We start from the raw sequence: 13,411 nt of genomic DNA on the forward strand, positions 1-13,411 counted from the left end.
CGGAGAGGGGGCACACGCCCCCGGTACTGAGCGGGTGCACAGAACCTTCAGAGTGCAGGCACACAGCAGCAGCCCTCAGAGAAGCGCCTCCTTTCAGCAGCAAGGAAGGAGTGAGCGGTGAAGCAGGTGGTTTGAGGGAGAGGGACAAGGTGACCCCCAAGCCCAGTGGGGCTGCAACGCAGGAGCAGGGGCTGCAACCTGGCACGCATACCCCAGAGGGGCTGTGTCTTCCTACAGCGGCAGCTTGTACCAACACACCCCACTGCAGAAGCCAGGAAGACTTTGAACTTCTGACGCTCATGCCCTCACTCCCAAGGGCTAGGAGCATAGACATGTGCCACTAGGACCAGATGCTTTTTATTATTAAAAAGAAAATGATAGTTTTACATATGAGGAATGCAGGATATCATTAGAAAAATCTGTCAAGTTCTAAGCAGTTAAAAGTGCGTCACTGTTGGGAGGACTTTGAGGTCTCAGATGTTCAAACTACATGCAGTGTTTCACTCTCTCCCTGCTGCCTGCCAATCCAGACGTAGAACTCCCTGCTGCGTCTTTAACACCACGTGTGCCTGCGTGCTGCCATGCTTCCTGCCACGGACTGAACCTCTGAACTGTAAGCCAGCTCCAGTTAAATGCTGTTCAACACTTGCTGCCGCCATGTTGTTTCTTCGCAGCAACAGAACACGGAGACAGAAAGCAACTGTTATTTTCAAAGGGTTGGAAGTCTTACCTAACCTTGAGGGCATTTTTCCATTCAAATAAACACAGGGATCACTCACCTCGAGCTCCTTAGAGGGGATCCCTTGGTCAAGCAGGCCTTGAAGCGTGCGGATGGTGGCCTGCAACTGTGTGCCCGTGTACTTGCCAGAGGGAGGGACTCTGACCACTGGCAGGGCCGCCAGCTCCTCATTCGTCAAAAAGAGGGGATCTGTCAGAGAGGACCAGATGGCTCTTCAGTTCTCTCTGGTGCTGACTTAATGAATAAACATTCGAGGCTTGGGCCTGTTCTCCCTCCCACTGTCCCACCCTAAGGGGCAGCAGCCTGGCTGGCTGGCAGTTAGCCAATGACTGCAGCCCACACAGGCTTTGCTACTACACAGATACCTCACCCAGCCTTGAAGGAGCTGCCTCACCACTGACCACAGGTCTGGAACGTTTGTGGCTCCCAGCTGTTTTGCTTTTGAAAGGAGCATGCGTTCATTTTTGCTTGACTTTAATGGCATCATTTATATGAGGAAAACCTATCCAGTTTCCCCGTTACTTTGCGCTGGATTCTAAGTACTGGGGAAGACCGAGAAAAGAGGTCAGGAATCCCACACATCAGGAGATTGTTGTTAGAGACTAGGGCTTCCCTTTTCCCTGCCTACTCTTGGCCCTCAGTGCTGAAATCCTGGATTTGGCAGTGCCCTTCCTGCAAAGAGTACTTTTCTTGGGCTATTCAGGAGTCCAATTAAACAGGTTCCCTGGAAGAGCCTGGGTCTGAGTAGGTGCCCGCTGTCTGGATTATTTATAACACAAGGCAATTACCATCCCAGACAATGTAGGAGATTCCTCAACTCATCCAGCAGTTAGGGCACGGTGGTGGTGCAGCTAACATGCAGGTGACAGTAACACTGAGTGCCGTGAGCAACACAGGGCTGGACGAGGTCTGTCAAGAGGCTCAGCGTCTGGCTGGGGCACGGTTAGTGGGGATCCACAGTTTACTCATCTGAGATATGTTAGCTCTTTCTGAGGTAGAACGTGAATACAATAGGAGCAGGAAAGCTAAATGGAGGAGTGGGTGCTAGAGACGCCCACAGGGGCACTGTGCACAACAGTCTACAGAGCAGAAAAAGGACCCGGGCCATTAGTTCCCTTTAAAACAGTAAGCAGTCATTTAATCCCAGCACTCGGGAAGCAGAGCCCGGCTGATCTCTGGGAGTTCAAGGCCCGCCTGGCCTATGTAGCATTATGTGAGCCAGGGGAACACAGTGAGACTCTCACAAAACCAGAAGAAAAACAAAAACACCGAGACTTAGTGCTTCGTGGCTTTTTGTTTTGCTGTTGTTGTTCACTTAACACAAGCAGGGTTATCTGGGAACAGAGAACTTATTGAGAAAATGCCTCCACCATATTGGCATGTAGGCAAGTCTGTGTGGCATTTTCTTTACTAATGATTGATGTATAAGGGCTCAACTAATGGTGGGCAGGGCTACTCCTGGCAGGTGGCTCTGTGGGAAAGCGGGCTGAGCAGTAAGAAGCAAGCCAGTGAGCAGCAGCCCTGTGGTTCAGGTCCCGCCTGGAGTTCCCCGCCCTGACTTCCCTCAGTGACTGACTGTAATCAGAATGTGTAAGGTGAATACGCCCTTTCCTCCACAGGCTGCTTTTGGTCAAGACACTTTCTCACAGCAGTAGAGAACCCGACTGGAACACACTTCAGACAGCAAAAGTTCACCCTTTATGACATTAACATGACATCGAAAAATAGGAAACGAGAACACTGGTCGTGGTGGATTGAATACGCTGTGGTAAGCGGCAGTGTTGGAGGGGGTGTGTCACTGTGGGCTTCATGCTCAAGCTTTGCCCAGTGCGGAGGAGAGCTCCTTCCTGGCTGCCTGAGGAAGATAATCTCCTGGCTACCTTCAGGTCCAGACGTAGACCTCTCAGCTCCCTCTCCAGCACCATGTCTGCCTAGACACTGCTGTGTTTTCTGCCATGATGATAATGGACCGAACCTCTGAAACCGTGAGCCAGCCCCAGTGAAATGTTTCCCTTTATTAAGAGTTGCCTTGCTCATGGTGCCTCTCCACAGCAATGAAGCCCTAACTGAGACACTAGTGTTTCTCCACTGGTTCAGTTGTAAAAGAAATGGTAGAAGGACCGACAAGCACACCCAGCAAAGGCCATTAGTCAAGGACAACTTTTCCCTTACATTTCAGTCATCCCATCAGTTTTACTCCAGGTAAGGCGAGCTCCTTATTTCTCATTATTCCATAGCAAAATCATGACTTTTAGTTTCCGTTTTCAGTCACGACACTTTGTGCTTTCCTCTAAGCCACTGAGAGCTTTAGGTTCTAGCTATGCAAATAATTTAGTTACGGTAACCAAAGCCGATGTCTCTGTGACTTAGCTTTATGTATCTGTCATGGTTTGAATATGCTCAGCCCAGGGAGTGGCACTATTAGAAGGTGTGGCCTTGTCAGAGTGGGCGTGTCACTGTGGGCATGGGCTATAAGACCCTCATCCTAGCTGCCTGGAAGCCAGTATTCTGCTAGCAGCCTTCAGATGAAGATGTAGCCCTCTCAGCTCCTCCTGCACCATGCCTGCCTGGACGCTGCCATGCTGCCACCATGATGATAATGGACTGAACCTCTCTGAACCTGTAAGCCAGCCCCAATTGTTGTTCTTTAGAAGGCTTGCCTTGGTCATGTTGTCTGTTCACAGCAGTAAAACCCTAACTAAGACAGCATAAAACCAAAGAGCATATATGTACAGCAAATACATCCATTTATTGTGAAATCATCACTTAAACTTTGATTTTCCTACTTGCTGTTTTAAATGAAAGAACCGGAACTAAAATCCTTGCCTTTGCTGGAATCCTCACGGTCTGTTGTCTCCGTTGTCGACTCTCTGCTTTCCTGCGTGGCTTCCTCTTTGACGGGCTTCTCTTCTTGGGATGCCTGGATTAAGCTATGCCAACAAACATACTTGAAATATTTTTGTCTCCAGCATAATTTTAAATATCACGATTAAAGTCACTTATTTATTTTTGCTATAGTTAACTACAATCTTGTTATACTTCCTGAGCTGGTGAGATGGCTCAGTGGGCAAAGGTGCCGTCATGTCTGATGACCCGGGTTCGTCCCTGCGGCTCGTCACATAGAAGGAAAAGAGCTGCCACAGTTGCTCCCTGACCAATATACTTGCAATGCAGTATGTGTGTGAACACACACACACACACACACCACACACACACTCACTCACACACACACTCACACACACACACTCACACCACACACACACACTCTCACACCACACACACACACTCATACTACACATATACATACCACACATGCTCACACTCACACACACAATCATACCGCACACATACACACCACACACACACGCTCACACTCACTCACACTCATACCACACACATTCACACACTCACATCACATACACACCACACACACACGCTCACACTCACTCACACACTCATACCACACACATTCACACACTCACATCACATACACACACACTCACACCACACACTCTCACCTCTAAATCTAAGCAAGGTCCCTAAGTCCTAAAACCATGGTAGGTGTTAAAGGAGCAGGTGGAGTGAGCGGCAGCAGCCTTGGTTGAAGACAGACAGACTCCACCTCTTTGAATCTTAGACTGAAGGAGCCTCCCTGGGGACGGTTCTGTGCCAACACGGATGTCACAGCATTATTGATACCTAACTCATCCTTCCATGTGTGTGCATATATATGTGAGGGATGCATGCAGCTGTGTGTGCAGGAGCAGGTATCAGTGTGCATATGTGTGGGGGATGCATGCACTTGCGTGTGCTAGAGCAGGGACCTACCTTGGGAACTGCTTCTCAGTACACTTTTTTTTTTTTTTGAGATATCTCAAGTTCTTGGAACTGGCCAAGTATCAAGTATTCGAGGCTGGCCAGTCAGTAAGCACCTGTTTCTACCTCCTCAGTGCTTGGTTACAAGAACAGAGCACGGCTCTCAGCTTTATTTTAATGTGGGTTCTAAGGCTCAAACTCTGGTTCTCATGCCTGAAAACACAGTACTTTACTCACAGGGCTGTCTATCTCCTCAGCCCTCCCATTCACTTTTAAAAAGAAGCTTCTGTTACTACATTGGGCAGGGGAAGGTGGGGAGAGAGGGAGAGAGAATTTGTGTGTGTGTGTGTGTGTATACGTGTGTATGTGTGCATGTGGACACAGTCTGTGGCTACAACTGTAGGTTGAGAGCTTAGCTCAAGTTCTCATTGTTCTGGGCTACACACAAGATGCCATCTGCTAGGATTTGAATCTTAAGTCTATCCCCATGAGCTGAAGGCTTGGTCCACGGCCAACAGTGTATGGGGTCTGGTGGGGCCTTCAGGAGCTAGGACCTCAGTGAGTTGCTGGAAATGTGCTCCTGAAGGGGCTCGAGGGACCTCAGCTCCCCTTGGCCTCTTCACTTCCTGTCACCACCAGGGTAGCTTTGCCCCACACACTGTGTATCGTGATAGTCCACCCTGTCACGGAGGAGCAACAGGGCCAAGCAAGATCAACAGAAACCTGTGATGGCATGGCCCCTCCGCACCTTTCCACCCTGAGTGCAATTTATTCCACATAGTTTGTTGTAGCTATGGAAAGCTAATCCATAGATCGCCCTTGGTGAGGTAAGTGGTGAGAAAAAGAAACCTAGGCTGAACATTAGTGTTCAGACGTAGGTGAGGGAAACAGGACTGGGTAAAACGTTGTTTCTCACCTTGTGATGGTCAGGGAGACCAGCAGAGCTGTCCAGTGCACCACTAAAGCACAGACTGATGCTCTCCAAATGTCACAGACGGGGCATAGGGTCTACTTATGTTCTGTTTAGGTCTGAGTGTAGCCTGTGTCTGTGTGCGCCAGGCACGCGCCTGCTGCTGTGGAGGTCAGAAGACAGCAGATAATGTGGAAGTGTAGTCACACATAGGTGTCAACTGCTTTGGGGATGCTAGGAATCAACCCTAGCCTTTGGCTGAACCATCCAGAACCCTGTGCTGGTTCGACGGGCGCCAGAAACTATTATTTCCTTCTTCCTTTTCTTCTTTTTATATTATTTATTTTTTTTTATGTGCATTGGTATTTTGCTTGTGGTATCTCTGGGTTGAGGGTGTCAGACCCTCCCGGAAGTGGAGTTATACACACGTGTGAGCTGCTGTGTGGTTGCTGGGAATTGAAGCAGGATCCTCTGGAGGAGCAGCCAGTGCGCTCTGAGCGGTCTCTCCAGCCCTTACTTAGGAACTATTTTCAAAGAGAGATTTTTTTTTTTTTTTTTTTTTTTGTGGTGTTTAAAGGGATTTAGATCAAGTATGGTGATGAATGCCTTTAATCCCAACACCAGGGAGGCAGAGAATGGCAGACCTCTGTGAGTTTCTGGTCTCATTCTGGTCTCCATGACAAGTTTCAGGCTAGCTGGGGCTTACATAGTGAGACCTTCTCTTAAAAGCAAGATAAAAAATAAAAACTTCCTAACATCCTTGGCTTCACATTATTTGAAATATTATTATTGCATTGTATTTAACTATTTAACAGTGCACAAACATGTGGGTCCTAGGAACTAAACTCAGGTCATCAGGTTTTGGGGCAAGCCCTTTCATCCAGTGAGCCATCTTGCTGATCCTGGTTTCATTTTCTTAGTAATAAAAAACAAAAAAGTTTAAAGTACGAAAAAACAGACAAAAAAAAAAAAAAACAAAAACAAAAACAAAAAACAAAAAAAACAAAAAAAAACCCAGAAGAATCACCATTTGGGCACATTTTCTTTCAGACCCATTCATTTCTTTCTTGTTTTTTCGGTTTTGTCTTTTTGAACAACTGGTATAGGAAAAAGATGTCAAGAGACTGACTATACCTAGAACACACTTAGAAAATAATATTCAGGTTGGGTGTGGTGGTGCACACCTTGAATCCCAGCACTCTGGGAGGCAGAGGTAGATCTCTGTGAGTTTGAGGCCAGCTTGGTCTACATAGCAAGTTCTAGTCCAATTAGAATTATGTCTTGTCTCATTAAAAAAAAAAAAGAAAAATAAAGAAAAAAGAAAAAAAAGACTTATCTATATTTACCCACTGCTCTATAATTTAATTAATGTTTTATTGGAAACAAAAATAATCATTCCGTAAGATAAAAGGACAGAGCATCCATCTCGCACACGCTTTACCTTGCAAAGCATGCTTTTCCTCCCCCGCCGTTCACTGACTGTGATGAAGAGAAATAAAAATCAGATCAGTTCACTGTAACAAAGCCGATCTCATAAGCTTGTCTTTCTGTGAGTTACTTCTTATGTTGTTACTGTTATTACTCTCATCACACATGACACTCAATTACCACACAACAAAGAGAGTCTGAGACATCGGCAGTGGCCTGTGACACTTCGTTGGTTAATGGTAGTTACTTTCTTTACTCACCTATAATTAAAGGTATTCTTTTTAGGAAATGATTTCTGCAGCCTTGTAGGCTCCTCTTTTCCCCACCCTTTTCCACCCCCACCCCTGTTTCGGCCCAGATCACTAGAAAGAAAGAAGCATAGAGGGGTGGGAGACCCTGAACCTGACGTCTTTCCTTCTGTTAATTCGTGGAGCATGACTACTAACGGACCGTTTGAAGCAGCCCCATGTCCCCATATCTGGAGTTAAGATGAGAACACATAACATTTCTGTGGGCCTAGGCTAGTTGGTTCTGAGTTTTCTTGTGGTGTCCTTGACCTCTCTGGCTCCTTTAGTCCCTCCTCCCCCCTTCCACAGGATTCCCCAAGCTCTGCCTAATGTTTGGCTGTGGGTTTGCATCTGTGTCTGTCGGTAGCCCTCGTATGTTTTGAGATGGGGGCTCATGGAATCCAGAGCTCATCGATTCAGCTGGGCTGGCTGCCCAGTGAGCTCCGGGGATGTTGGGCTGTGCTCCCTCCCCTCTAAAGGCTCTCTGTCCCCTAGCACTGGGGTTACGGAGGTGTACTGCTAGTTATGCAGCTCCTGGGCATCTGAAGGTGGGGCTTTGTGCTTGCTTCACAGACAATTCACGAGCGTGTCCCTAGCCCTGGGGATCATGTATTCACAGAGCACAGACTCCCAGGAGTCATTTGTATTTTGAGAAAATGACTTGTAACATTTTTGTGATAATTAGTAGAAATATTCTCCTGCCATGAATTTGAATTTTTATATCTGACCCAGATAATTTTACACGTTGATTTTCCACCTGAATTTTATAATCATTTTTCCTGGCTACCTTGTCTTCCATTAAAAATTAAAGAGCCATATTTAATTTATGGATAACTCTGCAAAGAATTTTAATTTTAGAGTTTACCGTCAAAGAACAACAAATTTTTTTTTATACTTTTCATGTCCTTTGTAAAGTTTCAGTTTATACAATACAGGTCTTGCACATTTTTAAAATGAGCTCGTGCCTAGAACTTGTATATATTTTGTGAATAAAATTTTACAACTGGCTAAATATAATTTGTGTAACACACATGTACACAGATGCATATATAGAGAAATATGTCTTCCTAATGTTTCATAGAAGTCAAAGTCCTAGCCCTCACTGTGGCTGGATTTGCAGATGGTGCCTTAACATGGCAATTATAGGTAAGGTAGATCTCAGGCGTGGTGAGGGAGGAGCTGTGGGCTTCCTGATCAATAAACCTGGTGACTTAAAGAAGACACACAGATACCACACGGGAGCTGATACAAAGGGATGGCCACAGCTAAGAATGCTGGTCACTTGCAAGTCAATGAGAGACTGAGAAAGAACCCAATTCTGTCAGCGTGGCCTTCAGAATTATGAGAAAATAATTCTGTTGGGTAAGCTACTCAGTGTATCGTATGTTGTTAGGACAATCTAAAGACACAGACAGGCTACAGCTTAAACACTGCACTTAGGAAACGCTTGGCCAGGTAGAGTAGTACATAAGGAAACTGGTGGAACATCAGGTGTGCCCACACATGTTGAGCCACGTTTTATAGTCCTGACACAGAAATCTTTCCTGCATTGTTAATACCAGAAACAGAAAGTAAAATTTCCAAGTAGATGGCTGATTTAATCTATTATGATATATCCATACAACAGAATATTAAAATTAGGCAAATTTGTATGTATTCGTATGGGAAGAGGGCATAAACAGTTGTTAAATGAAAAAGAAATTTCTACCAATGCGGAAAAAGATGTATATTAAAAAAATGACACCCGGGCCCTTGCCACACTGCTGAGCCAAGAGCCCTACTGACCTTGGGCCTGACCACTCTTGAACAGAACAGTTGCTTCCCCATGCACGATGGAGGATAGATAGAAACTATCCACAGTGGTTTGAAAGAGATGTCCCCCACATCTGGGGCATTTAGATACTTGGCCACCAGTGGCATGGTTTGGGGAGACTTAGAAGGTGTGGCCTTGTTGGAGGTGGCTTTTGGCGTTTAAAGACTGCCATTTCTAGTTTGCTCTTTCTGCTTGAGGTCTAAGAAGGGAGCCCTCCAGCTTCCTGCTCCAGTTACCATAGTAACGCTGGCGGTCATGGTTCTTCTCCAAGACGACTGACCCTCAACTCTGCAACCATGAGCTCAAATAAACCCCTGTGAGTTGCCGGGGCCAGGACATTTTTTCATGGAAGAGGAAAAGACAAGTGTGGACAGAATATAAAAAAGGAATTTACATTAATAAATGGTTACATTTAAAGTGGTTTTTATAATGAAAATATATCCTAAAAATCAATATATAAAAGTTTTCTGACGTGAGTGTCTGTTATTACAGGTCGTTATAATGAAAAATCTACGTTATGTGTTTTCTCTCCTGTTTAAGAGAAAATAAATTTTAGATGGCGATTTTTAAAGTGGCAGGCAAGGCTTTTAATTTATCAGTAGCTAAAAGGGACTTTTAGAATACCCCTATTAAATGTCAGTTTCTAAATATTGTAGCAAAAATACAGTTACATTGTTAAGACTTACAAGAGCCATGAAACCCCTCAAGGAACCTGTGGAATAACATTAGTAAATGCTAAGAATGTCTAAAAGAATAAATAAACCTTCAAGAGAAAGGCATTTTTTGAGATCGTCAATGTTCATATACTTTCTATACATTGAGAAATGCTCAGAAGACACACACACACGCTTACTGGCATCCACCATACTATGTATCTGTAAGCACATAAGGGACATGACCTTGTGTGTCTGAGGTGGTGTCTAAGTACACAAGCGGGCGGGCGGTTGGAACCGTGAGCCTACGTCAGCAGCTCAGACACCCAATGTAGTAAAATAAAACTGCGACCCTCCCCCTCCCCCTCCCTAACAGTCGAACAGGTCACACCACCATTTATTTCCCCTTTGGGGTTAAAGGGAAATCTAGCAAAGTGCAGCGTCATGGCTGTTCACACAGGTACCATCCTCACCTCAGGGACATCCTCAGGTAACGGAGACCCATCACAGTCAGTATCTTCTCCGTCTTCTGATGCCTCCCCATTTGTCCTCAGTGGATCTGGGGGGAGGAATAACTAAATGGCAGCTGAGTTTGCGTAGAGCCGTGTTTACTCACAAAGGGTAAACAGATCGATGCACAGCGGAGTGTGAGCGCTCTAACGGGGCCAGCCAGGAGGGCGTGACAACAGGATATGGTGTAAAGACTTGTAGAGCCTGTCTGTGAAGCTGCCATGCTCTTAACAGTGGCTTAGTGTCACTGGGGGGAAGGTGGTTACGATAATGTACTCATAAAAGCTAAATACGTTTTGCTTTTGCAGAGTCTCATGTAATCTAGGCTGGCCTTGAACTTGCTATGTAGCGGAAGATGACAGTGAGCTTCTCACAGTCCTGGCTCCACATCTCAAATGCTGGGATTATAGGTGGGTATCACGATGCATGGTGTATATGGTTCTGGGCATTGAACATCCACACCCTCTAATGATACATTTTAAAAATCTCATTAATGAAGCAACTCACCCTCAAACACATGGAACAGACAATAAATGTTACTTTGTTTCGTTTCTGAAAACACTGCCCAGAAACTGATGAAGATGTTACTAATATATTTCAGCTTTAGGCAAGAACTTTCCCCACCCATGAGCCTTAGCTCTGGCTAACACTGCTCACTCCCCTGGTTCTCTCCACCCATGAGCCTTAGCTCTGGCTAACACTGCTCACTCCCCTGGTCCCTCCCCCCCCACCCATGAGCCTGAGCTCCGGCTAACACTGGCTCACTCCTGGTTCCCGCACCTGGAGAACAGGCTCTTCTGGAGGCCTTCGTCTGGTTTAGGAGGTTCTGGGCTTCCTCATCCACGACATCCAGCAGGGACTGGATGACTTCAGCCTCTTGAGGATCGTCATAGACATCATCATCCCGGGAGTCAGATTCTTGAAAAGAGAAATCTATTTAAAAGTACTGAGGTGAGAAAGGGACAAGTCTCAGTCTGAACATGCCAGGTACTTTGAGGCTCGCGCTGTCTCCTCTGAAGGGTAGACATGGTCGCCTAGTGCTTTTAGTCTAGATGTATGCTGGCTGCTGTGACAACCAACCACAGCTTAGGACAGATGCCGCTTAGAAGCAATTAGTGAAAATCACTATTGGAGACATAGCTTTCTATGAAATATTAACAGTTTGATGCCTATTTCATAAAATTAATGTCAAGTTTTTATTTATGAAAGAAATAACGATGTCATCGTCTGAAGATTAAGGATGTAACAGGTCGTATAAAATGCCCTCAGTGTAAAATCTGTAAACCTTTTTTGGTGGTCTCTGAGGCCTTAGGGATGGGAGGGGATGCTGGGTACTTGAGCACAGGCAACCAATAATGCTAGCTTTATAGTCTCTTCATTTCCTCAAGCAATCTTCCCCTTTAATGCGACATTAGCACATGAGGTGACGGGAGGGGGCTAGCAACCCATGTCTGTTTTCACACCTTAGGTCATGTATGGTAACAGGACGGCTTATTTGAAAACTACCTCTGGCTTCCATCAGGTCTGCTGATTTCTTCCTCGGAGAGGACAAGCCTTTTCCTCCAGGACACATGGCTCCACTCGCTCCATCCCCGTTAACCTGAAATGCACGACCACAGCGAACCACCAGGTCATTGCTCTGCTAACTTCTGCAATTGGAGGACTGGGCGCGGCCCCTCCCTCTACCAGCTTAACACTCACGGTCCACCTTCCTACCTAACTGGACTGTGCAAAGCCCTTACGTGAGACATTATTTTGAGGTTTGTCTTCCAGAGAGCATTTTAGGAGAGTTTAACCCTAGAAGTTGAGAGAAAGGAATAAAACTGTTTTCGGTCCTTTCTTTTGAGACAGGGTCTTACTGTGCAGCACTGAGAGGCCGCAGACTCACCATCCTGTTGCCTTAGTGCTGGGTTATACGTGAACCAACATCCCTAGACTTCCCAATGCAGTTTAACCCTTTTGTGAGTGTGTGGATATGGTGATTTTGATGACCGTGCGGTTATTATATTCACTGGACTGAAGGAACATTCTGGAGCAGCAGCAGGTGGTGGTGAACTTCCAGAGCACAGCCTCTAAGGACAGTGCAAGCCGTGGGGCCCAGTGTGCACAGCAGGTCCAACCCCAGGACAATGTAAAGAGAGATAGCTTAAGTTAGGGATTGTGCCACAAGTCCCCTTCTCTCGGCCCTGTCTGGTGCAGATCCATGTAGGCATACATCTGTGAGTGCATACGTCTGTAGGTCTGCTTCATCCAGAGGACCTCGTCTCCTTAGTGCCCTCCATCCCGCTGGCTCTTTCCCCTCCTCTTCCCAGGATTCCCTGAGCCCCGAGGGGAGGGATCTCCTGGAGACATCCCACTTAGGACTAAACGTTCTTAGGTTTCTCACTGTCTTGCCTGCTGTGTCTCCGTGACTGCAGGAGGAAGCTTCTCTGATGATGGCTGAGGAGAGCTGGTCTGTGAGCTCTGTAGAATGTTGTTAGGGGTCATTTTATGGCTACGCTCCTTCAGCAGAACAATGGTATTGAGTTTTTCCACAAGTCCCAGGGCCATCTTGCCCCCCAGTTCTATGTCCAAGTGATAACTGCTCACAAGTGAAAAACTGGTTCACTCCGGCAGAATCTCAACACAAACGGACTCAGCAGCGTCTTTGGAGGTCTCTGTCTGATAAGGGTTTGACGGGGCTCTGTTAATTTTTATTTTATTTTATCTTATCTTATCTGACACGTTCTTTTTATATACATCATGGCTTACAGGTTTCTGAGTTTAAACCATACCAGTGTATGCAAACCCGTGAGCCTTGGTGTCTATGTGTGCATCTCATGCTTTTTTTTTTGTTGTTATTTTTCTTCTGTTTTGTCATACTCTGGCTTGTTTTTGTTTTATCTTATTGTGCTATTATTCTTTAGAGGACTATTTGTTTTCTAGTGAGAGACAGATGGATTGGATTCTGATAGGAGGGAAGGTGGGCGGGGTCCTCTCAGAAGAGCTGGGGGTGGGGAACAATGATCAGAATATATAGTATAAAACAAAATCTGTGGTCAATAAAAGAAAATGAAAATAAATAAAAATTTTAAATTAAAAAAAGAGAGAAAAAAAGAGGTAAATTTGGATAAACTGTAAAATTGAACGACTAAACTAAATCTTAGTAAGTATGTGCTGTGGTTTGCTCTGAGGGCCAAACTCCTTTTACTAGGAAGTTAGATACGACAGAATTACATTCTATAAGCTGGTGATGTAACACCCACAGTATCACTG

The 13,411-nt window shown here is 45.7% G+C and overlaps 1 protein-coding gene across 11 annotated transcripts in view; it reads right to left on the reverse strand.

Moving 5' to 3' along the window:
- Positions 1-13,411, reverse strand: part of Ptpn13 (protein tyrosine phosphatase, non-receptor type 13) — a 174,295-nt gene that overhangs the window by 9,477 nt on the left and 151,407 nt on the right. For all 11 annotated transcript variants that reach the window (NM_001100789.1, XM_087584017.1, XM_087584016.1 and 8 more), the window contains 6 exon segments: positions 780-928; positions 3,566-3,669; positions 6,907-6,944; positions 10,120-10,205; positions 10,937-11,074; positions 11,663-11,756. In NM_001100789.1, the coding sequence (NP_001094259.1) occupies positions 780-928; positions 3,566-3,669; positions 6,907-6,944; positions 10,120-10,205; positions 10,937-11,074; positions 11,663-11,756 (609 nt within the window).

Source organism: Rattus norvegicus, chromosome 14 (genome assembly GCF_021556685.1).
Source record: "Rattus norvegicus strain SHRSP/BbbUtx chromosome 14, alternate assembly SHRSP_T2T, whole genome shotgun sequence".
NCBI classification, from domain to species: domain Eukaryota; kingdom Metazoa; phylum Chordata; class Mammalia; order Rodentia; family Muridae; genus Rattus; species Rattus norvegicus.